The sequence below is a fragment of the Hippoglossus stenolepis genome, chromosome 15 (assembly GCF_022539355.2).
Source record: "Hippoglossus stenolepis isolate QCI-W04-F060 chromosome 15, HSTE1.2, whole genome shotgun sequence".
NCBI classification, from domain to species: Eukaryota; Metazoa; Chordata; class Actinopteri; order Pleuronectiformes; family Pleuronectidae; genus Hippoglossus; species Hippoglossus stenolepis.
This window is the reverse complement of record NC_061497.1, coordinates 10,266,499-10,288,884: the sequence shown is the minus strand read 5'-3', so window position 1 is coordinate 10,288,884 and position 22,386 is coordinate 10,266,499. Positions and strand designations below refer to the sequence as shown.

The 22,386-nt window shown below is 38.5% G+C and overlaps 3 protein-coding genes across 4 annotated transcripts; 2 read left to right on the top strand and 1 right to left on the bottom strand.

The window, feature by feature from the left end:
• The first annotated feature begins 84 nt into the window (after positions 1 to 84).
• taf6 (TAF6 RNA polymerase II, TATA box binding protein (TBP)-associated factor) lies at positions 85 to 6,204 on the top strand. 2 transcript variants are annotated; one of them, XM_047343482.1, is made up of 15 exons: positions 85 to 313; positions 1,352 to 1,509; positions 1,664 to 1,750; positions 1,899 to 2,052; positions 2,156 to 2,212; positions 2,306 to 2,425; positions 2,563 to 2,684; positions 2,886 to 2,963; positions 3,072 to 3,173; positions 3,260 to 3,442; positions 3,695 to 3,769; positions 3,859 to 3,984; positions 4,090 to 4,263; positions 4,760 to 4,951; positions 5,635 to 6,204. In XM_047343482.1, exons 2-15 carry the CDS (start codon positions 1,354 to 1,356, stop codon positions 5,923 to 5,925), a joined length of 1,917 nt encoding a protein of 638 aa, XP_047199438.1. In that variant the 5' UTR covers positions 85 to 313; positions 1,352 to 1,353; the 3' UTR covers positions 5,926 to 6,204. The 2 variants fall into 2 exon arrangements, with proteins under 2 accessions (XP_047199438.1, XP_047199439.1); XM_047343483.1 differs by lacking the exon at positions 1,352 to 1,509.
• A 7,608-nt stretch (positions 6,205 to 13,812) lies between these two features.
• On the top strand, positions 13,813 to 17,786 carry sat2b (spermidine/spermine N1-acetyltransferase family member 2b). The gene is made up of 6 exons (XM_047343667.1): positions 13,813 to 14,272; positions 14,376 to 14,427; positions 15,474 to 15,557; positions 16,284 to 16,385; positions 16,807 to 16,847; positions 17,031 to 17,786. Exons 1-6 carry the CDS (start codon positions 14,210 to 14,212, stop codon positions 17,208 to 17,210), a joined length of 522 nt encoding a protein of 173 aa, XP_047199623.1. The 5' UTR covers positions 13,813 to 14,209; the 3' UTR covers positions 17,211 to 17,786.
• Positions 17,787 to 19,501: 1,715 nt separating this feature from the next.
• Positions 19,502 to 22,160, bottom strand: LOC124854884 (claudin-15-like). Its single transcript, XM_047343561.1, has 5 exons — positions 21,944 to 22,160; positions 21,021 to 21,185; positions 19,950 to 20,031; positions 19,734 to 19,844; positions 19,502 to 19,646 (listed from the first exon to the last, which is right to left on the bottom strand). The coding sequence occupies exons 1-5, from the start codon at positions 22,158 to 22,160 to the stop codon at positions 19,547 to 19,549; spliced, it is 675 nt and encodes a 224-aa protein (XP_047199517.1). The 3' UTR covers positions 19,502 to 19,546.
• Between the last annotated feature and the right edge of the window lie 226 nt (positions 22,161 to 22,386).

Here is a 22,386-nt window from a genome sequence, read left to right as displayed (position 1 = left end):
AAACACGTGCCGTTAATTCATTTTTACAGAGTTAACTGTTTGATAAACTTAAGGCGGTTACGAGTCCGCATCTGTAGTCTCGCGATGCCACAACCGGTACGTGATTCAAAATGGCGACGCGATACAAGCGCTAATTCACGAACGGTCGCAAGCTTCAAACCGTGAATTAGTTTCCTCTTTCTGTTTAGAGATGGATATTCATAGAGAAGAATCAGCTTTACGGAATATCCACTGCTGCAAATCTCACAATTGACTGTTTTTACTCGTATCGGTTCCTGATCGAACTCAGAAAGGAGAGGACAACTTCGCTCAGGTAAAAAAAAAAATGTCAACGGAAGCTAAGTTGTTAGCATGCAAGCTAACGCAGAGCAAATGTATTCCACTGTAAGTTCATTTTAGAAAAATGTGCGGGTCGCCAGAAGGCCAGCGATCAACGCCCAAAATTCTTGCCGCCATGAAGTTGTTGCGTTCGAGTGCATATACTTTTGCAGAGCTGGTGATTTGCGTGTAGCTCTGTGTTGTTATTCCGTCAGAGTGGTTAACGCGCTTTCTCTGCAGCTCACTGTGTTTGTTTACACACGTGAAGTATCTACAAATACAGTTAAAACTGCTCCTTTTATTGTTGTTGTACAACACTGGACCAGAGGGGCTGGGACCTGGGTTTATCTAGCTGACTGCACAACTTACAGATTGTCACTCCGCCTATTTATCCATAGGAAGTTCAGATGCAACACTTTCAAATCAGTCATTCATAGTCTCACCGAACCATAAAACCAAGTTGCACGCTGTGTATTTTAGTTTCCTACATGTCATCTGGCACACGAGAGTGGATCTCCTGTAATGTTTCCACAATAGCTCACTTTGTGTCCCAAGTCCCACAACCTGAGCTGTTGAGAGCTGTAGCTCCTTCTGTTTTGTGATTGACCTCCTCCTTCTCTCACTAGTGCCCTTCATGCATGAAAACTTGAGTTTCTGACATGTCCTGCTCTAGGCAGATACATACCTGTATCATATTTTTGAAAAATACTTTATTGATTATCTACTATGAGGAGTATTGAAGAGTTGATTATTTTCACGTCATTTAATCTGCCAATATGTTTTCTTTTAATATATGAATTGTTTTGTGTATAAAATGACAGCTAAGAGTGAAAGTCCAAAATCCAAAGTTACTCAGGATACTGAAACATGTGACAAAGAAGAGTGAATCCTCACATCTATGCAAATATTTGACATTTCTGCTTAAATACTTGCTGAAACTACTTGGTTCATTCTTGCAAATCCCCACTTCAGGATATCAGGTCTGTGAACATTTGTCAGTATGTTGAGTTTGACACGTGTGCCTTTTTTTTAGTCATGGCAGAGGAACGACGGCAGAAGCAGTGTACGGTCGTCGTGCCCACAGAGTCTATGAAGGCCATAGCAGAGTCTGTTGGGGTGGGACAGTTGCAAGAGGAGAGCTGTGTAGCATTAAGTGAGGAGGTCAGCTACAGAATAAAAGAAATTGCACAGGTAAATCATGAATTATTGAAAAAGTAATTTTGCTTATGGGTCTGTAAATTGTTCAGAAACCACATTCTTGAATGTCATGGTTTGTGTTTTATCTGATATGTGAGTTTTACTTTTGAATTCTTTGTGGTCTTCTTCTTTTCTGCCTTCTACATAGGATGCTCTCAAATTCATGCATCATGGGAAGAGACGTAAATTAACCACCAGTGACATAGATAATGCTCTCAAACTAAAAAATGTAGAGGTAAGAGAAAATTGGTGTATATAACTCACAGAAGACCGTTTGCATTGCTCACTTCTTTGAGGTTATTTGATGGAAAAACAGGAAGTGGTTCTTCTGTTCTGCTTTCTGTTTAATTTCTGCAGTCTAAATAAATCCCTCTCTGTTATAGCCACTGTATGGGTTCCAGTCGCAAGATTTTATCCCTTTTCGCTTCGCAAGCGGTGGTGGAAGAGAGCTTCATTTCTATGAGGAAAAGGAAGTCGACCTCAGTGACATTATAAACACACCACTCCCCAGAGTTCCACTAGATGTGTCTCTCAAAGGTACCCAGATAATCAGTATTTCTCGCCAATCTGTTGTATTGTCTTTATACTGTTATACTGTATGCTTTGTATGCTCACACATCACTTTTCTGTTGATCTATAGCGCATTGGTTAAGTATTGAGGGGGTGCAGCCTTCTATTCCAGAAAATCCACCACCAGGTTAGTACTGTTTAAAATGTTCTTCTTTTAAAACACAGAAAAAAACTATCTCTAGGACAAATTTAGCATCAGCTTTTATTTACTACATTCCAGCATCAAAAGAACAACAAAAGACTGAATCGACAGAACCTCTCAAAGTCGTCAAACCTGGCCAGGAGGATGATGCTTCGATTCAAGGCAAAGGTCAGGGAGCAATGGCTGTTGATGGCAAAGGTCAGTATTTAGTTTTGTATTCAAATTAAACTTTTTATTCAGTTTTCTACTCTTGTTTCCCCACATTACTTCCTACTTCCCTTTCTTTTTCTTTATGGTTTTTATTTCCTTCTTCATTCCGTGTTTGTGTCTTTCAGGAAAAGATAAGGGTCTAATAAGGTTGAAGCCACGCAGCACTCATGAACTGTCTGTGGAGCAGCAGCTCTACTACAAGGAGATCACAGAAGCATGTGTTGGCTCCTGTGAAGCTAAAAGAGCGGTAAGTCCCACCTGAGTGTTGTTATAAGTTGTTTATTTTGTACACGCTGGGGGATAATATACTTTTTCTCATTTTGGTAATGGCAACCCTGTGCAGCTAAAAAGTTGTCGGTGAAATTACAGAACTTTGACAAATGTGAATATTTTTTCTAACCTTATTTGTCATCTTAATTTTGATTCATTTTCCTCTTGTTTCATACAGGAAGCTCTTCAGAGTATTGCTACAGATCCTGGACTGTATCAGATGCTTCCAAGATTCAGCACATTCATTTCTGAAGGAGTGAGCATCTTCTGCAACTTTTTTTAATGTTCTGAAACACTTCTCACCATGCATAAATGATCCAGTCATATCTCTACCAAAAGCACTGACTTTATTCTCTCCCTAAAGGTTCGTGTAAACGTTGTGCAAAACAACTTGGCTCTGCTGATTTATCTAATGCGGATGGTCAAAGCTCTAATGGACAACCCCACCCTTTATTTGGAGAAATACGTGAGTGAAGAAAACAAAATTCGTTTTTTTGTGTCATCACAACATGTACTTTTATTCTAATACATTTTTTCTATCTTTATTTTCAGCTGCACGAGCTCATCCCAGCTGTGGTGACCTGTATTGTGAGTAAGCAGCTGTGTTTGCGACCAGATGTTGACAACCACTGGGCTTTACGAGACTTTGCCGCTCGTCTCATGGCCCAAAGCTGTAAAACCTTCAGCACTACGACCAACAACATCCAGTCCCGCATCACCAAGACTTTTACTAAGGTGGGTCACCAAAATATTATAGTAAAGTATTATTAATAGAGCAAAGCATTAAGGTTTCATCTATAATATTTTAAATGTTAATGATTGATTCAGTGATGAACAAATACTCACAAATAGTTTTTAGAAGTGTTTTCTTTTGCTGCAGATACTGTTTGTTTTGTTAAATGTTACCCTTCACTAAACAGCTTTGTTTGAAAAAAACAAACAAACCACACACCTCACACACTAAAGTATACTGATGTGTCTCCCCAGAGTTGGTTGGATGAAAAAACTCAGTGGACAACACGTTATGGCTGCATCGCTGGACTTGCAGAACTGGGAGCTGATGTGAGTGTGATTTGTGTTTCCCCTCAGTCTTTGATCATTTTCTTTCTGTTTTTTGATCGGCACTAACATCCTGATTTCGTCCCCTGTAGGTGATAAAGACGTTGATTCTTCCTCGGCTTACTATAGAGGGGGCTCGCATCAAAGCGGTGATGGAAGGACCAGTGGTCTCCAACATTGATAAGATCGGAGCTGACCATGTTCAAAGCCTTTTACTGGTAATAAATGAAGCTCTGCAATTAGACACCATCTCACGGATACACTTTGAAACCAAAACTGTCACATTTCACTTAATGTAAAACATTTTTGTTTTGTTTTTACAGAAACACTGTGCAAGTGTTATTGCCAAGATCAGACCTCAGCCCGACAATGTGGAGCAGTATCGGGTGGACTACGGTTACCTCGGACCAATGCTTTGCTCCCATGTGATGAAAGCCAGGACTCAAGCAGCACTTCAAGCTCAACAAGTCAACAGAACCACATTAACAATCACACAGGTACATTTCAATACATTATGAAATTCTAAACAAACATGAATGCAGGTGAAATGGTGTAGAAGGTGTTTAAGATAAAATAACAATAGAATAAAGGTTATGTTGTGAATTTCCTGCTAAACAACCAAACATACACAGAGAATGAGAGCACACACTGGTTTGGTTTGAAGAGTAATGAAAAGATCCTGATGTAGAGTGGAGCTGCACATTTATAGTATTCTTGAAGGAGATACAGAGATTAGAGGAAAACCAACTCAATAGCATTCTGTCACACTCACTCATGCCACATATAAGCCACACGTTTGAGTCGTAGCCAAATAAAACATAGTAAAAAATGCCACTCCTTATCTAAACCCTTCAATCCAGCTTAGTCTTCTGTTTATGTAAGGGTTAACAATTTGTCTTTTAAAACCATAAGCCAATCATGTAATTTCAAAACGTATTATTTAGTTGTTCAAATTGTTCAGTAATTAATTATGTTTTTGTTTTTTCTGTGCAGCCTCGACCCACTCTGTCTGTCTCACAAAGCGGGATGGGTGGCTCGACTGGATCTCGCACTCCCAGCATCATCAAGGTTCCCAGCTCCCTCACCCTGATGTCCCCTCGGCCGGGGACCCCATCGCAGCCATCACCGCCGGCAACAAAGTATATCGTCATGGCAACCAGTGCAGGCGCCGCCTCAACTCAGCAGGTACTTTGATTCCTTTCAGTTTTACACTAATGGAAATGTCAATGCTGCAGGGAGTCTCCACAGGGTTGATTCAGGTGCCCACACTGATAAGATGACAAGATGAAAATGTAGGACAATTGCTACATCAACAGAACAGCTGTGGTTTTATAATGGCAGGTATTTAGTATATTTCAGGAGTATGAATTAAACTAGAATAGCAAGCAGTAATGTGCATACCTCCGCCAAGGATCTACAGTCTCCTTAAATTCATTCAAACTGCATCAAATATCACACACAAGGATATCAGTTCACTAATCATGCCTGATTTTTTTTTTATTCCCTAGGGAATCTGTTAAAGTGTTTCTACTCCTCTGAATTTTAAAGCAAATAAATCATAATTCCTGGATCAACTTTAAAGATCCAATTGAATGTTCTCCCCTGACCCATACCACCAAGATTCGTGCTAATGCGTCCAGTAGCTTTTGTTGAATGCTGATAAATAAAACAAAATCAAACTAAAACATAACCGCCTTGACTGAGGTATTTATTGAAAGCAGACATTTGAAATGTATAGTTTTATTTTTTATTAACAGAAATCGCTGTGAGCTCTCAGTTCTCAAATTTAAACTTGACGGGATTTCCTGAACCCCCTCTCTTTAAGATTCAAAGTATGGATTTACATCTCTCTTTGTTGTCCCATTTAGGTCATCACCCTCAGCTCTTCCCAGTCAGCCTCATCAATAACCAGCACTGTTCCCAGTGCCTCCTCAGCCTTGCAGCCTTTAGTAAAACTGGAGTCTGGCAGCGGCCCTGGACTGACAGCTTCACGACCTCTGCAGAAGTACATAGTGGTATCTCTGCCCTCATCTGCCTCTTCCTCTTTGGAGCCCAAGAGCTCCGTGCTCCCAACCTCAATTTCCTCAACCCTGCTAGACGCTGGGATGAAGATGGAGCGGTCCGAGTCTCCCGGAGCGAGCACACAGTCGCCACACTGAGACTTGTTTAGGTATTGGAGATTTTGACCATGTCGGTGCAGCTGAACACACAAGGAGGTCGGTTTGGGCTGAACTTTAAAAGGGGTAAACTCTGGAGGGGTATGAAGGGGAAAATCTGAACTCTTGACTGAAGAAAGAGAAAATGTGACCAGACATTGTAAATATGTTAATGCCCAATGAAAACTAAAGTCAGTCTGTGAGATCTGTAATGTTTCAGCTTATATTCAAATTGGTATCATGTTCTTTTTTTACTCTAAAATAAATCAGATTTTGTATGAACTCCTTCATCTGATTGTTTTTTATCTTTCTCTTTGAATTTTTAAGAAACATGTTTCCTACAATACAGAATATTATAATATCTATTCTTATTAGTAATGTTTGTCATCACCAGCTTTTTTGGTTTATTGAGTGTTAATAATACAAATATCTGAAGTAAGTCAGAACAACAACAACAACTATGGATGTGTCATGTTGACCAACAGCATGTAGAGAATCATTTTCTATGAGTTATCAGATAATAGTGCATGGATGTTGATAAAGATGGTGAGTTTAGCGGACTGGTATTTATAAGTGTGTGCAGTTTGTCGTTTTTTGTTTTTACGTGACGTGACCATAGACTGTATATATAATGGACGTAGGGTCCGTGACGTCACCCGTTGGTTTCTGAAGAGTGAAAATGAGGCTAGTAGTAGGCGTTCACCCGGCGCCATCTTGCCGGTGCTGACTCCTCCTAGTTCCTGGCTAACCAATAAATGGGCAAAGAGGAGGAGCGCGAGTGAAGACTGACAGCTGAGCCACGCCCGCAGAGCTCAATTTACCTGGTTAGCTCAGGCTAAGGAGCTAGGCTACATGCTACCCGCGGCTGCTAACCGGCTAGCGCTGCGGTGTTGCTGGTTCCGGATGGTCGCGATCTTTACAACGAACTCACTAGAGGTAAGTAACCTTGAAACTACACAACAACAAAACCCATTGCTTTATCTATTATCATAATCATATGCTTACATGCCTCAAGTGGTTTTTAATATGTAATTGTTATAAAAGTAACCGTTTATTTAACACGTGTAATGAACAGATTGAAGCAAATTAACTACACTACTACAGAGTCGTGTGTTTGGTTGTGACTTGATTTTAATTTTAATAAGTTAATAAGTTAATATCAATACGCTACATGTGTAAGTTGCATGTGATAGTAACTATATGTTTCACAAATGTTCTGATACAGGCTGGTATAACCACCATTACTATAGCCACCTTGTTTATTTAGCCTGTTATGGAATTTACAGTGAATTAGACAGTTTAGATAAGATTATAATCTCCACACACCACTGTTGTAAACAGTTCTCATATTTATTATATAATTATGTTTTCACACAGAGAAGTGGAGAGACTTGATGTGGACTGTTATCAACAGCTCTGTGGGGGATTATCACCTTGAATATTACAGATGAGGTAGAAAGACATTTTATCTATTTGTACAATGTTTTATTTCTTTCAGTACATTACATTTCATTTAGCTGATGCTTTATCCAAAGCGACTTACAATATGTGCATTTAACCATGAGGGTACAAACCCAGAGCCCAGTACATCGGTTCTGTCTGAAATCTGTGGTGCTTCCACCTGCTGAACACAGAATAAACTGTAAGAACCAGTCTTTGCTGGAACATACACAACATAAAACATCCTTTTATAGTGAGTTTGTTCTTTTCATTAGATGAAGCACTGCAGCACCTGATGTCCTCAGCATCCACTGTGGCAGCAGCAACATGGTGGAGATCGGCAGCTTCAGGCTGGTCAACATGAGGACGACCTGCACCAGCTTCATCTGCACAACACTTCATGTTTTCCTCCCTTAACTAAAGATGGCCTGCAGCTGTTTAGAGTCATTGCTAAGTGTCATGGATAATAGAGTTAATTTCTATATTCATTATGGTTGGTTAAAAAAATGAACACTTATCAGAACAATGTTTGTCTTTTACTTTCTGATTTGATACACTTTAGATAAAAACCCAGTGTTTTATTTTTCTTCTTTGCCATAAGAGACAGAACACGGTCAGCACAGCTGTGTCCTTCAGGCTCGTCCGTCCCTAATAAAATGACAGGAAACATAACAGTATGGCATTATTGTAGAGGAAGTGTTACTTATGAACAAAGTTTGTATCCTTATTTTCTGTGGATATTCAACTATGTATTTGAATATGGGTTTGGATTAAACAGTGCACTACCAAGACAATGAATGTACAGTATGGAGTTCTTCCACATTAATAGTATTGCATTTATAATTTAATGCATTATGTGCAATACTTTGCTTTGATTGTTTGTAAGTTATGAAAACAGGTCTGTACCTGGAGTCAGTGTTGAAGTGATGACTCTCAGTGTTCAGTCTGGTTGGATTCCAGTTGTATCTCATGTTGGACATCCACAGGTGCAGGCTGTCTGAGTCACCTAGAGGAACATTCAACACAAATACACAGATATGTAAAGTCATACATGTGCCAGGTTAACTCCTTAACAGACTTTTACATGGTAAAAATAAAAGTTTATTACTTCAAAGTTCATCAGATCATAATCATTTCAGCTTAGGAAATAGGTGGTGGACATCAGCCTCAGGTTCTCTATGTGAATGTCTATTCTAGTAAAGTTACACTTCCTATAATTGAATAGGAAAAAATAAACTACACCAAACCTTTGGCACCCCCCTTTGATTTCAACCTAAGAAGTAAATTTCAATAACCTTGCTCATCGACGAATCAGATGAACCATAAAAAAGTGGTACAGCAATGTTTCATTCTAAAAAAGTAGGTATATAATATCAAACATTTTCTGTGATAAGAGATTTTCAGAACAAATGAATTGATCATTTCTGATATTTCAATTACTATAAAACACTTGTCAATAATTCAAGTGAGACTGATATGCCTGTGTTCAGACCTCTGACTATCCATATAATATCAAACATTTTACTGCATAGATTAGAGATTTTCAGTAAGTCCAAATTTCACTGTGAATTGATCATTTCTGGATATTCAAATTATATAAAAACACTTGCTCAATAATTCAGACGATATCTGTGTTCAGGACCTCTCTGACTATCCCTAATGGATATCAAACATTTTACTGAATAAATTAGAGATTTTCAAGTAAAGTCCACATGTGTACAATCAAATTGGTTCATTTGATATTTAAGTTTAGTGTTTAGTACATAATCAAAGTATTGAATGCGAGATAACCCGCGTCCGCATGCGACACAGCGCGTGTTAACAACAAACAACGCAGACAGCTGATCGATCAGTGAGTAGTTGGTTCAATTTATTAACACGTTTAGTTAAATCGACGAAGCAGTTTAGTCAAGATGATATCTGTCTCTGCCCCGTGTGTCTGTGTATGATGAGTTAATTCACTGGTCACACCACTTAACAACTGTAAACGGCAAATTCTGACAGTAACATTCTTTTCTTAAACGGCACTGTTGAAACAATGCATTCTGGAAAATTTGACAGCTCGTTTAAACATTGTAATATGTAAACAGCATTGCATTCGGGTGAGTCAGAATCAACGCAGAGGTCTGCAACGATCCTATATTTGTAGAAGACACATGTTGCAAGCTGAAGCCAACTCTGACCTTTTGGATTATCATTGAACTGATTTATCAGCAAGTCTTGTGTTGAAATAAACTTATCTGCCTGCATTTTTACTTTGCTTCTTTTAAACAAATCAGACTGATTTGAACTGTAACAGCTACTTGTATGTGGTCCTCGAATTAGTATGCAGTGACATGAGTACAGCAGTAAACTACTTTAAAATTTTTGTAGTTCCCAATACTAATAGTATTAAAGTTAATCTAATGGTTTTTGGTCAGTTGGTTTGCACTAGCATTTTGTGATTGTCTTCTTCTGTAAATTTCAACTCCTACAGCTTTGATAATGTTATTATTAGGTATTAAACTTGAACTAATAGTGTGTGATTTAGTATGTTGTCAGCTGCTGAAGAACCATTTTACAAAAATTCGATGACTATGTCTAGTTTGTTTCTCTTCTCGTTTCATTTATACTGCAATGAATTGTTGCCATCTTAATCCTCATCTAAGCTAATATTTCACCACAAGAATGTCTGTGCTTACAGCAATCTTCCACAGTGGTGGTGAAAGGACCTCAACCTACTTTTGACTCCTCCTCTAGTGTTGCTCGGTATGTATTCAGAACATATCTTATATTGCATATCAGATTGGTTTTGTGTTATCTGTATTAATAATAAATAAAGCATGCATTTCTTCCATTAGAGATGTTTGCAAAGTCAAGATGCTTTTGAGATGAGTCTTGATTCATGTTTCAGGTGGAAAGAGCCTCACAGCTGGATACTGATGATCAGCCTTCAGGATCACAGTGGGCATCACCCAACCTTTGTGACAGGGCCTGCTGTTTAGTGTTCACATCTTAACTGGGAGCTGCCTGTACAAGGTAAGACTTGTGCTCATCTGACATTTTCTCTTTTATTTCACATTTTTCACATTTATTTTAACCTAACTTATAAACACTTGTATAGACATCATATATCATAGGCTTTATTTCTATCAACCTCTAATCTCAGATTCCTGTGTTTTGTAGATGCTTCTTTTGAATCAACCAGAAGAGGAACAAGAGCCGTTTGGGGACTCGTCCAAGAGGACAGGAAGTCATTCAGAAGAAATCTGTCTCAATCAACTTGTAGACTTTGGTGAGTTTATAGTTCAGTGAGAGCTCTTCCCAGGTTTTGTCAATTTTTCTCTTAATTTTGTACATGTTATCATATTCTTGTTCTCTGTCCACTAAATATGAATTATTTCAGGTGACTGTGTATAAAACAGTCAGTAACTGAGCAGACCCTATATCCTCCGCTTTATTTCTCTCCGTTGAAATTGATCAGTTATTGGATGTCTTACTCATGAATGTCCTGTTGATCTTCCATGCAATCAAGTTGCGAGCTCGTCAGATACGACAGCGATACCCAGAAACCATGTTCTGATAGTGTTCAGAGGACAAGTATCTGCCATTGTGTTGTTAAATTGATTTGTAAATCTCTAATTTATACAGTAAAATGTTTGATATCCATTATGTGGATAGTCAGAGGTCTGAACACAGGCATATCAGTCTCACCTGGAATTATTGAACAAAGTGTTTATAGTACAATATAAATGAACAATCACAGACAATAGAAAATGTTATAGCTCCTTCATGAAATTTACTAAAATTAAAATATCCGGATCGAGGTCTGAACACGGCAATCAGTCTCCTCTGATTATTGAACAAGTGTTTTATAGTACTTTGAAATATCAGAAATGAACTGATTTGATTGTACATGTTGGACTTACTTGAAAAATCTCTTAATCTATACAGTAAAATGTTTGATATTCAGTATGTGGTAGTCAGGGTCTGAACGGCATAAGCTCTCTTTTTGCAGAGTTTTCCATGAATGTTACAAATTATCTATAAGTAATGATAGAAGTCTCCATGAATTTCAAGAAAATAAAATTGAGGCTGAACACAGCTAGTCTCGAATTATTGAAGTGTTAGTATGAAATATCGAAATGATCGATTACAGTGGAAATGTTGACTTACTTGAAACTCTTAATCTATCAGTAAAATGTTTGATATCATTATGTGGATATCAGTCTGAACACAGCATATCAGTCTCACCGAATTATTGAGAATGTTTTATAGTACTTGAAATATCGAAGAGATTGACACATGTTGGACTTACGGAAAACTCTAATATACATAAAATGTTTGATATATGGGTCGACCTATAGTCTTAATTTGTAAATGAAGTATGGGTACAAAATAACAGAAAATGTTGTGATAGTCAGAGAGGTCTACACAGCATATCGTTTATTTTTATAGTACTTGAATAAATTTGTTACATGGGAATATATAGTTGTGGGTAGTTTCTATTATTAATGAGTACAATAGAGTATGTATTTATCTAAACGTAGTCGACACAATATCAGTTGAATATTGAACAAGTTTTTATACTGAATCAGAAATGGATTTGTTTACAAAAATCTATATTTAATCTATAAGAAATCAGGATAGCAGTCTGAACACAGGCAATCGTTACCTGGTTATTGGCAGTGTTTATAGTTAAATATCGAATGATTGATTGTACATGTTGACTTTACTGTAAATTTAATTTATACAGAAATGTTTGATATTCATTGTGGGTAGTCGGGTCTGAACACAGGATATCAGTCTCACCTGGATTATTGAGCAAGTGTTTTTATAGTATTTGAAATATCAGAATGATCAATTCCATGAAATGTTGGACTTACTTGAATCTAATCAACAGTAAAATGTTTGATATTCATTATGTGATAGTCAGAGTCTGAACACAGGCATATCAGTCTCCGGATTATTGAGAAGTGTTTTTATAGTACTGAAATATCAGAAATGAACTGATTTGATTGTACATGTTGGACTTACTTTGAAAAATCTTTAATCTATACAGTAAAATGTTTGATATTCAGTATGTGGGTAGTCGGTCTGAACACAGGCATATCATTCTCTCTGGAATTATTGAGCAAGTGTTTTATAGTACTGAAATATCAGAAATGACGATTCACAGTGAAATGTTGGACTTACTGAAAAATCTCTTAATCTACTAAAAATGTTTATATTCATTATTGGTAGTCAGGGTCTGAACACAGGCATATCAGTCTCTCTGAATTATTGAGCAAGTCTTTTCAGTACAAATATCAGACATTACTATGAAGTAAAATGTGACTTTATTTTGTAAAATATCTTAATTGATACAGTCAAATGCTATTCATAAAAATGACACGGTAAGACGATATATACTTCTTGTGAATATAATCAATAAATTTATTTTCATATGCATTTGTATAGGCTCATTGAACAGTTTATTTTGAAAACCGGACGTAGCCATGTGTTCTTCAACAGTACCGTTGCCGTTCTTGGCGGTTTGTGTACCATAAATGCAGTATATGGTGCAGTTGAATTTCCGTGTCGGCTGTTTGACACAGAAGTGTCGGCGGCTGCCGAGTTAATTGATTTATGTGACAAAAAAATACATTATTCTGCATGTCCACTTATTTAACACAATAATTCAGTACAGTCTGCCTAATAATAATCTGTGTAACGTAGTCAAGTCAAATGGGTTGGCGAGTGAAACAACTTTACATAACATTAGATATCTTACGTGGTGGAGCTTATTCTCCAAACACACAGTCTCCTGTCTCGGTTCATGTCGGTAATAACTCCCGTACGGTCCCGTTAGCATCGCCATTACTGCTGGTATCTTGCCTGCAGGCTAGCGGAGCTAAACTAACAAGCCAGGTACAGAGACACCGATACCTGCTCATCACTACTAACACTAACACATAAATAACATACTATACTTTACTTACCACAGAAACGGGAACGCAGACGTCTTTAAGTTCTCCGTCAGGAGAACAAGCCGAACATCAAACCGTATTATTCATCCGATATGTGAGTGAAACCTCTCCACAGACTCAGGTCCTGTTCGGGGACGGGGGTTAGCCTGTTAGCCTGTTAGCTCAGGTGAAGCCGAGCAGGCAACAGGCTAGGAGCTGGAGTCGCGAGCTAACGGTGACGTCACCTGTCCATCAAGTGATAATTATTCATAATATCAAACCTCTATATAATTTAAACGAGTGAGTTAGAAAAAAATTCACCCCCCTCAGAGTTGTCATGAAGGAAGAACTAAGTGATTGAGACTAAAACCGTAAACCATGCTGTAAACAGGTTTAATTCTGCTCTAAAGTCGGGCTTTTTAACATGGGAGTCAATGGGAATTGACTCCTTCTTGGAGCCAGCCTCAAGTGGCCACCCAGTGAACTGCAGCTTTTTACACTTCCGTATTGGCCTCATCGCTCAGCCCGGGATGTTGCCCCTTGGACGTGACTGACAAGTGACGTATTTTGTCCACGATGGCTTGCCGTTACGTCATTGTCGCAGGATTGTGACGTACAACTTGTGGATCAAAGTACAGTCGGTTCCCCACAAAAAAAAAAGAAGTTTGCAGCAATCGTGTGTTGTCCGCACATCACTGCAGGAGCACGCAAACACGCACATGCACACACGCAGTGCAGATTCGTGCAGATCTTGTGTTTCGGCAGCTGTTTCCTTCTACGCGCGGGTCCAAAAGAGAGAAGCTAAATCTGACCACTTTGTATCGTTTTGCTAGTATCGATAATTCGGGTCAGTCCCACTTGAGTGAGTGGACAGTGATTTACAGGCTCGTGTCTCACTCTCTCGTTTCTCTGCTGTGGACATGGATTTCAAAATCCGCGCTGGGACCAAAGAAGACTGCAAAGACATCTCGAGGATGATAAAGGTGAGTGTGTTACAAACCAGGAGGAGAAAGAGTTCGTTCACTGCGTCACAGTGAAAACCTGTGATGGCCATTATCACATGTGACTGTTGTTCTCCTTCTGCAGGAGCTGGCTGTTTTTGAAAATAAGCTGGAGGAGGTGAACACGTCCCATGAAGGTGAGTTTTAAATATGTCTGAACTGTATAACTATATAAACTGTATATAAACGCTATATAAACTGTAGATACTTTGATAAAGTCTATGGTTCAATCTAACTGTCACCTTACAATCGTCCTCACAGGAACCAAAGCAAGGGTTATGTAATCAAAATTAGGGTTGCAAAGGGGCGGACAATTTCCGGAAACTTTCCATGGGAAGTTAAGCGCGCGAATTTTGGGAATTTTGAAAAAAAAAATGTTGCGCAAATTAAACCTCGAGCAATAAAAAAATAATTCAAAACTCTATTTTAAAGATGTGCAGTGCATTCTTCCATCACATGCACAGATAATTCCCAGCATCCTGCACACTACTGCATTAGCCCAAGGACTAGTCGGGTAAGTTTTGATGATATTACTGGGGGAAATATATAAGCATGCTGATTGAGGATTGTTCATCTGTTCATCTAGCCTATTTCTATTCATTTATCCATCAATTGTAAAATATTTTTAAAGACGATTCCAATTGTTTAGCTAACTATTTATATCTCTGGCATTGCATTAGTGTTTTTTACAAGCTTTTTTCTCATCTTATTCTACAGAACAATGCCACGTGCACTATCTCATGTGTGGAGACATTTCACCCCAGCCAATGTAGAAGGAAAGGCTGTGTACATTTGCAAATACTGTCCAAAGACCTATGTTACGAATGCCACAAAAATGCAGAAGCATATAGTCAAGTGCCCAAAGTTTCCTCAGGGCTCAAATCAGCTTATGACAAAACAAAATGTTTATATTTATGTCTGTATATGACAAGGTAAATACAGTTAGTATAAATTACCCACAAAATGTCCCGTTAATTCCCGTATATTCCCATGGAAAGTTTCCAACTTTGAATATTCCCGGAATTTTGCAACCCTAATCAAAATACATACACACGTATTTATATAGAGTTAATCTTGTAATTAAAATGGTGCTCAGTGGAGCACATACCTCTGCCTTTATTTCTGCACCACATCTGCCACATTCCTTTGGAATTTGGTATTTAATGGTTTGTCTTTCCTGTAGAACTGGAGAGGGACGGGTTCTGCCAGAATCCCTTCTTTGAATGCCTTGTGGCAGAAGTTCCTGAGGAGCATAAATCCAAAGAGGGTAAAGTGTGGATCAAGGACTTTTTTTTATTGTTGTCTTCCTCATCAGCTGAATATGCATCTGACACAGATCATAAAATGTCTTTGCTCTCGACGTTTAGCTAATGCCCATATATCCAAATCATGTCACTTATCAACAGTGTCAATGTAGTTCCTCCTCTCGATTTTTACAGCTGACACCGAAGGTAAGTGACTCCTGAGAAAAAAAAACGTTATCCTTGTTCACAAAGGAAATGCACTTAAGTAAAAATAACAAAAACTATTTAAAGGTTCAGTGTGTAGAATTTAGTGACATCTAGTGGTGAAGTTGCATGTTGCAGCTGAATACCCCCTCACCTCACCCTCGCCTTCCAAACATGACAGAGAACCTGAGGTAGCCTTCAGTTGTCATAAAAACTCGAAAGGTGTTTAGTTTGTCCAGTCTGGGCTACTGTAAAAAACATGGCTGCCTCTGTAGAGAGGACCCGCTCCCGAATGCAAATGTTAAGGGCTCGTAACTGTTCGAACAACTTAGATGATCACACACTAGTCATCACTAGGATTATTTTATATACATTTTTGGCCAATAGATCCCTTTAACCTAAATCTTAATAAGTAGAGGTTTCCCTGACTACTGGTCCCAGCTTGCAGCACCACTCTGCACACACAACACACGTATTGAAGATTTTCATTTTGCTGTTATCCTTCCTGTTCGTCTTTTCACTGCTTGTGTTCTCTGACCTTATAGGATTCACAGTTGTCGGCTACTCCCTTTACTTTTACACCTACAGTACATGGAAGGGTCGGGTGATGTATATGGATGACCTGTATGTGATGGAGGAATTCAGAGGTGAAAATGTGTTTTCTTGTTTGTTTGCTTATATGCAGTGTCAATTATCTCCACTGTGGCAGCCCATCATATTTGAATTTGTCTTACGATAGTTTGTATTGAACCAAAAAAGTTTCTATATTTCTCATAATAAAATAAGAGATCATTAACTTGGTGTTTTGCTCTGTTGCTGCATTGTATAACTGGGTGCAGCATGATTTCTTTCCCATAAAATGTTTATTGTCCACGCATACAGTCAGACCTCCTAGTTTTTTAGGACCTTCTTGCACATACACCCCCGCTACTGCCATAGATTGGATTGAATTCTGTGGGAAGCACTGATGTGTTATATCTGAATAACTCTTTGTACCATATATATGGCGATTTTTTATTTACCTCTCTACCTGAATATTTTATTTTGTCATTATTTTTTTTTTTGCAGGAAAGGGTATTGGCAAGGGTCTAATGAGCAAAGTTGCAGAGGTAAGAATGTTTAGTATTTTAGGCCTAAATTTGCAGGAATATTAGTTGTAGTGTAGTCGCATATAAAAGGTATTTTTATGCAAAAAAATGTGTTCAAGTAAAGACCAGTAAAACCATCTGCTGTCCTGTGTGGCGGATAGGTAGAGATGCATTGTTATATAAAGGACTGTTTTGTTTGTTCAGATGGGGAAAAAGAATCAGTGTGTGCGGTTGCAGTTTTCCGTGTTGGACTGGAATACTCCTGCTCGAGAGTTCTATGCTGCTAAAGGAGCTCGGGACATCACTGAGAGTGATGGCTGGCACTTTATTCGTTTTGAAGGACAGCAGTTTGACAATTTAGCAAAAAGTGCACCAAAAGATTAGTTGTTTTACAAGGAAAATCCACCGTGGATCCAGGAGGTTATTCTTTGTTCTTGTTATTTTAATCTTTTAGCAGGATTACACAAAAAAGTCTCAACTGAATTTTTTTTAAACTTGGTGGAAGGGCCAAGAAAGAGCTCATTAACCTTTAGAGCAGATCGATTAAGTGGGCGGATCCAGGATTTTATTTTCACTTTCCTTAGCATAGCGATATTGCGTTGTTCCACATTTTTGTCAATTTCTCCAGAAATATTACAGACACCTTGATGATTAAAATAGAAATACTTAGGGAACTAATATCTATGAGCGTGTATAATTTGGTGCAGCCTGATTATACATAAGGGGACTGTTGGGCCTTGTATACGCGGTATTAAGTGCCATTCTACTGTAGTTCTGTGTTTTCTGTTGTACACAAATTTCCTGTGTAAGACAATGTCAAAATATGCTTCACTGTTCTGGTTTCTCCTGGTTTAACATAAATCTAAAGTCAATCATACTTGTAATAGAGTTGGGCACCCCACTTATGATTTACTAATATGATTGTTAATACTCTGATATCAATAAATACGATTTTTTGGCTATGCTTTGTCATTATTTCCCCATAAAAGTTTTGCATATTGTTTGTCAACATTTATGAATGTATAAAGAAACTTTAATCTAAAGACTTTGATCAGAGCACAATTTGATTTAATGGTGTGTAGCAATATCTGTCCAGCAGGGGGCACATTGAGCCTACTTTTTTGCATTGGATATTTCGGTATGATCTACATTCTGGACTTATGACAATCTACGTGAAAAGACACAATTAAACAGGGCAGTAAATTCAGTTCTCTGTTGGTTAAGGAAGATGATGTGCAAACCAGCTCTGTAACCCAAAACTCCTTTATTTGAACATTGCTCGGCAGCTGTGTTCATCAATCTTTAATAGAAAGTTAGAATCTCTTTTTGACATTCTCAGGGTTTAGTTCAAACTGTCACTGACAACGACATTTATTTGTGTATAAAACAAGATTACAAACAAAAAAAACTATGATCAAAAATCACAGAACTATCAAAGAGTATGTTTCCATTTGTTGCACCTCTGTTACTGAAGTTTGAAATCATCATAAAATCACATTGGGTGAGAGCCCGTTTTCCCGGTTAAAAAAAATGAATATTTCCGTCATGACCATGGCACAGTCAGAAGTCACAGAATGACTCATTATTGTGGATCAATTAGTAATTATTGAAACCTCTTCTAAAGAGACTTATCTCCTTTAAGATCAGCCAGATAATTGATCAAGAGATGTCTGGATTTACCATCTTATGTCCCAGGGAGAGGATTCTGTTTGAGCTTTTCACTTCTAAAGGTGACAGGATTCATCTGAATATGTTGCACAGTAACATGTTTTGTGGAAGGGGTGCAGGTAGTTGCCAGGGGCCCTGAGCTGAAAGGGCCCCCTTCAAGAGCAGCTGATTACGTTAGTACAAAGTAATGAACATTTTGTGAGACCCCCTTAAATTCTACGTCCACTACGTGCAGGAGACTGCAACGACACCTTGATGTGGAACCCCCCCATAATGAGGCCCAATGCCACCAGCTTCCTGCCAAAGCTTCGTAATTTTAGAGGTTTGGTTGAAGACTAGAATGTTCAAATTTCTGTATGATCGCATGGGAGGGCGATTGGGGTTTGCACTGAAAATGCACTACTTTACTATAACTAATGTGTCTGAACTGTCTGCACTATGTTTATAAATTAGGCGCTAAAAGAATCGGTTGAAGATTGGAATGATGTGGTTTGGTATCGCATGTTTCTCATTCTGTTCAGGGTGGGGCTCCCCAGGTCCCTTTTCCCTGGGCCCCCAAAATCCTTTGAAAAAGGCTCCTGCTTGTGTCAACCCTGAATTCACTTTCATACATGGACATAACAAACAATTACAGCACTTTATATAACAACACAAACTTTATAGACTTGAACACAAACAGTTAAAAGTTATCTGAGGATTAGATATTGGAAAACGTACAGCAGGGTAATATAGGAGACCCTACTGTACATATAGTCAACATATATGCTGGAGTAGTGAAGCAGTTTTAACACTATATAAACATTACATATGCTATACATATGCATACCCCTAAAAGGTTTAGATTATATAAAGCCAATAAATCCCCAAACCAAATCAAGTTCACTGCTACCACCATATTACTGTACTACTGTGATTAGAAGTGTGTATTCCCTGCTGCTGCTGCCCTCTCATTGTGGATTGAAAAGAGTAAACACTGTTCGTCCTCTCTTCAAACAATCTGTCTGGTGACTTTCTTCCGACTCTGCTGGATTCTCCCTCCTGTGCAATAACAATCAGACATATGCATTTCTTCCATAGTTGCTTGGCACAGTCTGAGACGTTTGCACAGTGGACAGCGCGTGTCCTCTGGAGGACTGTTGGTATCGATACGGTCTGAAACACAAAAAAAGCCATGTTTCAACTGGGAGAATATTCACATTGAATTCATGTAAAAACTTTCCAGCAGCAGGTTTTACTCACATCTTTTCATCGGGTGATTTGAATTTGCAAGCACACAACAGACATGAGCCTCCGCAGATGGCGAGTGTGGCTGAGGACCAGCCGATATACAGGCCCTCTCCGATCTCATACCTGTGGCGTTATTTAGTCCATGTTAAACAACAGCATCACTTTGTGTCATTCAGTCGTCGTTCTGCTTCTAACAATGAAACATTGATGCGCTTTGTATAGACTTACTTCGTCCCTGGATAAAACTGGTCAAAGAACTCTTGTGTGATATTGGCTGCGTACCAAGATATAGCAATCATGGTGCTTAACCCTGCAAAAAAAACAACATGGTTTACTGTAGACAAGTTGGACATTCTCAATTTAGGCAACACACATAGTTACAAGCAAAAATGTCAAATGTTCATACTTTTTCAAGTTTGGAGTAAAACAGAATATGTTAATCTTGGGATCAGCTGAAGTCTGAGAGGCTGTTGAAAAGACTAAAAATATTTTATGGTTCAATTTTTGCGCCAATTCATAACATACATTATCTCAAGGGACTTTACATAGGTCAATTACGTAAGATGAGGCAAAGGTACCTGCTAATGACAGCATGAATCAGTTTATTGCGGAGTAAGGAGTGAGTAATCCATTATAACAACTTTAAAGTTCAATGTTATTATACAACAAAACTATACTACGTAAATATATATTTTTTTTATTTGGATTAATTTACAATAAACAGTGAGATGAATCTTCCGAATTTTTATTTTAAGAAATACATGTCTATACATTATATATTCAATATATGTATTGAATTTATACACATAACTGTATTGATTGAGGGTGTAATATCGGTTTTTGATCGAGTTTTGTTTCATGTGGATGCATCGCTCCCTGCATGACCTGTAATTTACGCAACTTGACTCATTCTAACAATCCACAGATCTTTGGTAAAGGCAGGCTTTTGTCTATCAGCAACCTTGTTGGAGTTGGGATAACCTTTTGAACTGGTGATCCATTTTCTGATAGCTAGTCTTCTACACACAGAGTTTGGATTAGCAGACATGTTTACCCCTTCCAGGCCGGTGCTCCGTGTGAAGGGTGTGGTTTCACTCTTTGATTACGTCAATTTCTCATGTGACAAAATGCTTTTCATCTTTTAAGGCTCGGCTTTCGGGGACTCAAGATTTCCATCGACATTTTTTGTTTCAAAAAAACCCCAAAGCCAGTCTGCAGTGGTTTGACCGTGTCCTCTGACAAAATATATTCTCATGCTTCTTTGTGACATTGCCATCCCATCAATCCTAATATCCTTACCCTGTAGTAAAAAGAACACTCCTCCGATTGCAGCAATCCTCCCCTTCAGGATGTAGTTTTCTCCCCCGATTTTTGAGCACTTCATTCCTGTGAGAGTCGCCGCGAGTCCAAATGTCCCAAACACGATGGCAGCGATCATCAGTGCCCGGGAGGCCTGGATGTAGCCTGTGTGCAAACATAAAAACAATATATAATAACACAACTTGTTCTCTTAAGAACCTCTGTAGCGTCAGTGAAAGGATTCTCACTTTGTTTAAAGAGAAAAGGTTCGATTCCTGACTAATGAATTTCAATCTCTCGCTTTATCAAAACAAAAGCATGAATGTATGTTGGGATCAAAGGATACATTTCTGTCTGTGATGAGATGAGGAAGAAAAAAAAAGACTAGAGCTGGGCAGCCAATGCTGGTACTATACATTGGATGTATAGTCATTATATAGAAAAATCTGCCACTTGACTGAGGTTGATAACAAGAAAACGTTTCATGTGCTATACAACACTTGTCTGTTATGTCATTTTGGAAAGTCTTCATCGTAAATCTATATTTTATTTATTCAAGCCAATTAAACCAATACCTAAACAGGTAGTTTTTGCAAAAACTAGTTCACAAAACCAGTAAAAATGTTTGAATAATTACTATTAGTTCTTCAAAAATCAGTTTCACATCATTTGTTTGTTTGTCTTTCGGTTGTGTTTACTTATCCTCACTCTCTGGTAATGTTTATGGTTTATTACCCCCATTTACCAGTGATCATAACCAGAGCAGTATAAGCCTTAATGAAAGTATTATGAGGTCAGGTTTAAACCAAGTGGATGTGGAAAAAACAATAGCGAAAGATTAACTGAATGGGCTAATTAGTATTTAAGCCTGAGAAGTATCAATCATCGATTCTAATAGAACTGTTGCTACGTTGCCCACATACCATTAAGAGCGAGCAAGGATGGAAAGTCCCGGCAGTTGTGAACTCCGGTAGAGTCAGTTGCACAGGACATCCATAGGTTTTCATAGATGGTTGATGTGGTGATAACATTACCATCCACCGAAGAGACCCTCCAGTATCGATTTGGGAGGGCGACTCCGACCATCAACCAGCCCAGAAAGCCCAGGAAGAAGGCAAGCGCTTCCACTGTGGCATTCATATTCCCTTGTTTCTTCTGTGTAACCCGTGTAGAGGTATCCAGAAAGAGAAACACTCAATAAAAACGTTGACTCTCCGAGGTATCTCGCTGCACAGACTTGTGGTTTCGTCGGCCCCGTGGTCTCTGTGTGCCACACTGGTTCCCAGTAAACCCCCTCCCTCCCCAGCTAAGATGGTAAGAAAACTGCAGATCAATGATTAATTCCAAATAGCCCACTTGTGATTTC

Excerpts from the sequence above, each read along its gene's own strand:
- taf6 (XM_047343482.1), top strand. The coding sequence starts at position 1,354 with ATGGCAGAGGAACGACGGCAGAAGCAGTGTACGGTCGTCGTGCCCACA. Across the intron at positions 1,751-1,898 it reads TCAAACTAAAAAATGTAGAG|CCACTGTATGGGTTCCAGTC; the intron begins GTAAGAGAAAAT and ends TCTCTGTTATAG. Across the intron at positions 2,213-2,305 it reads TCCAGAAAATCCACCACCAG|CATCAAAAGAACAACAAAAG; the intron begins GTTAGTACTGTT and ends ACTACATTCCAG.
- sat2b (XM_047343667.1), top strand. The coding sequence starts at position 14,210 with ATGGATTTCAAAATCCGCGCTGGGACCAAAGAAGACTGCAAAGACATC. Across the intron at positions 14,428-15,473 it reads GGTGAACACGTCCCATGAAG|AACTGGAGAGGGACGGGTTC; the intron begins GTGAGTTTTAAA and ends TCTTTCCTGTAG. Across the intron at positions 16,386-16,806 it reads TGTGATGGAGGAATTCAGAG|GAAAGGGTATTGGCAAGGGT; the intron begins GTGAAAATGTGT and ends TTTTTTTTGCAG.
- LOC124854884 (XM_047343561.1), bottom strand. The coding sequence starts at position 22,160 with ATGAATGCCACAGTGGAAGCGCTTGCCTTCTTCCTGGGCTTTCTGGGC. Across the intron at positions 21,186-21,943 it reads ATCCTTGCTCGCTCTTAATG|GCTACATCCAGGCCTCCCGG; the intron begins GTATGTGGGCAA and ends GTTTGCACACAG. Across the intron at positions 20,032-21,020 it reads AGTGTTCTTTTTACTACAGG|GGTTAAGCACCATGATTGCT; the intron begins GTAAGGATATTA and ends TTTTTTTTGCAG.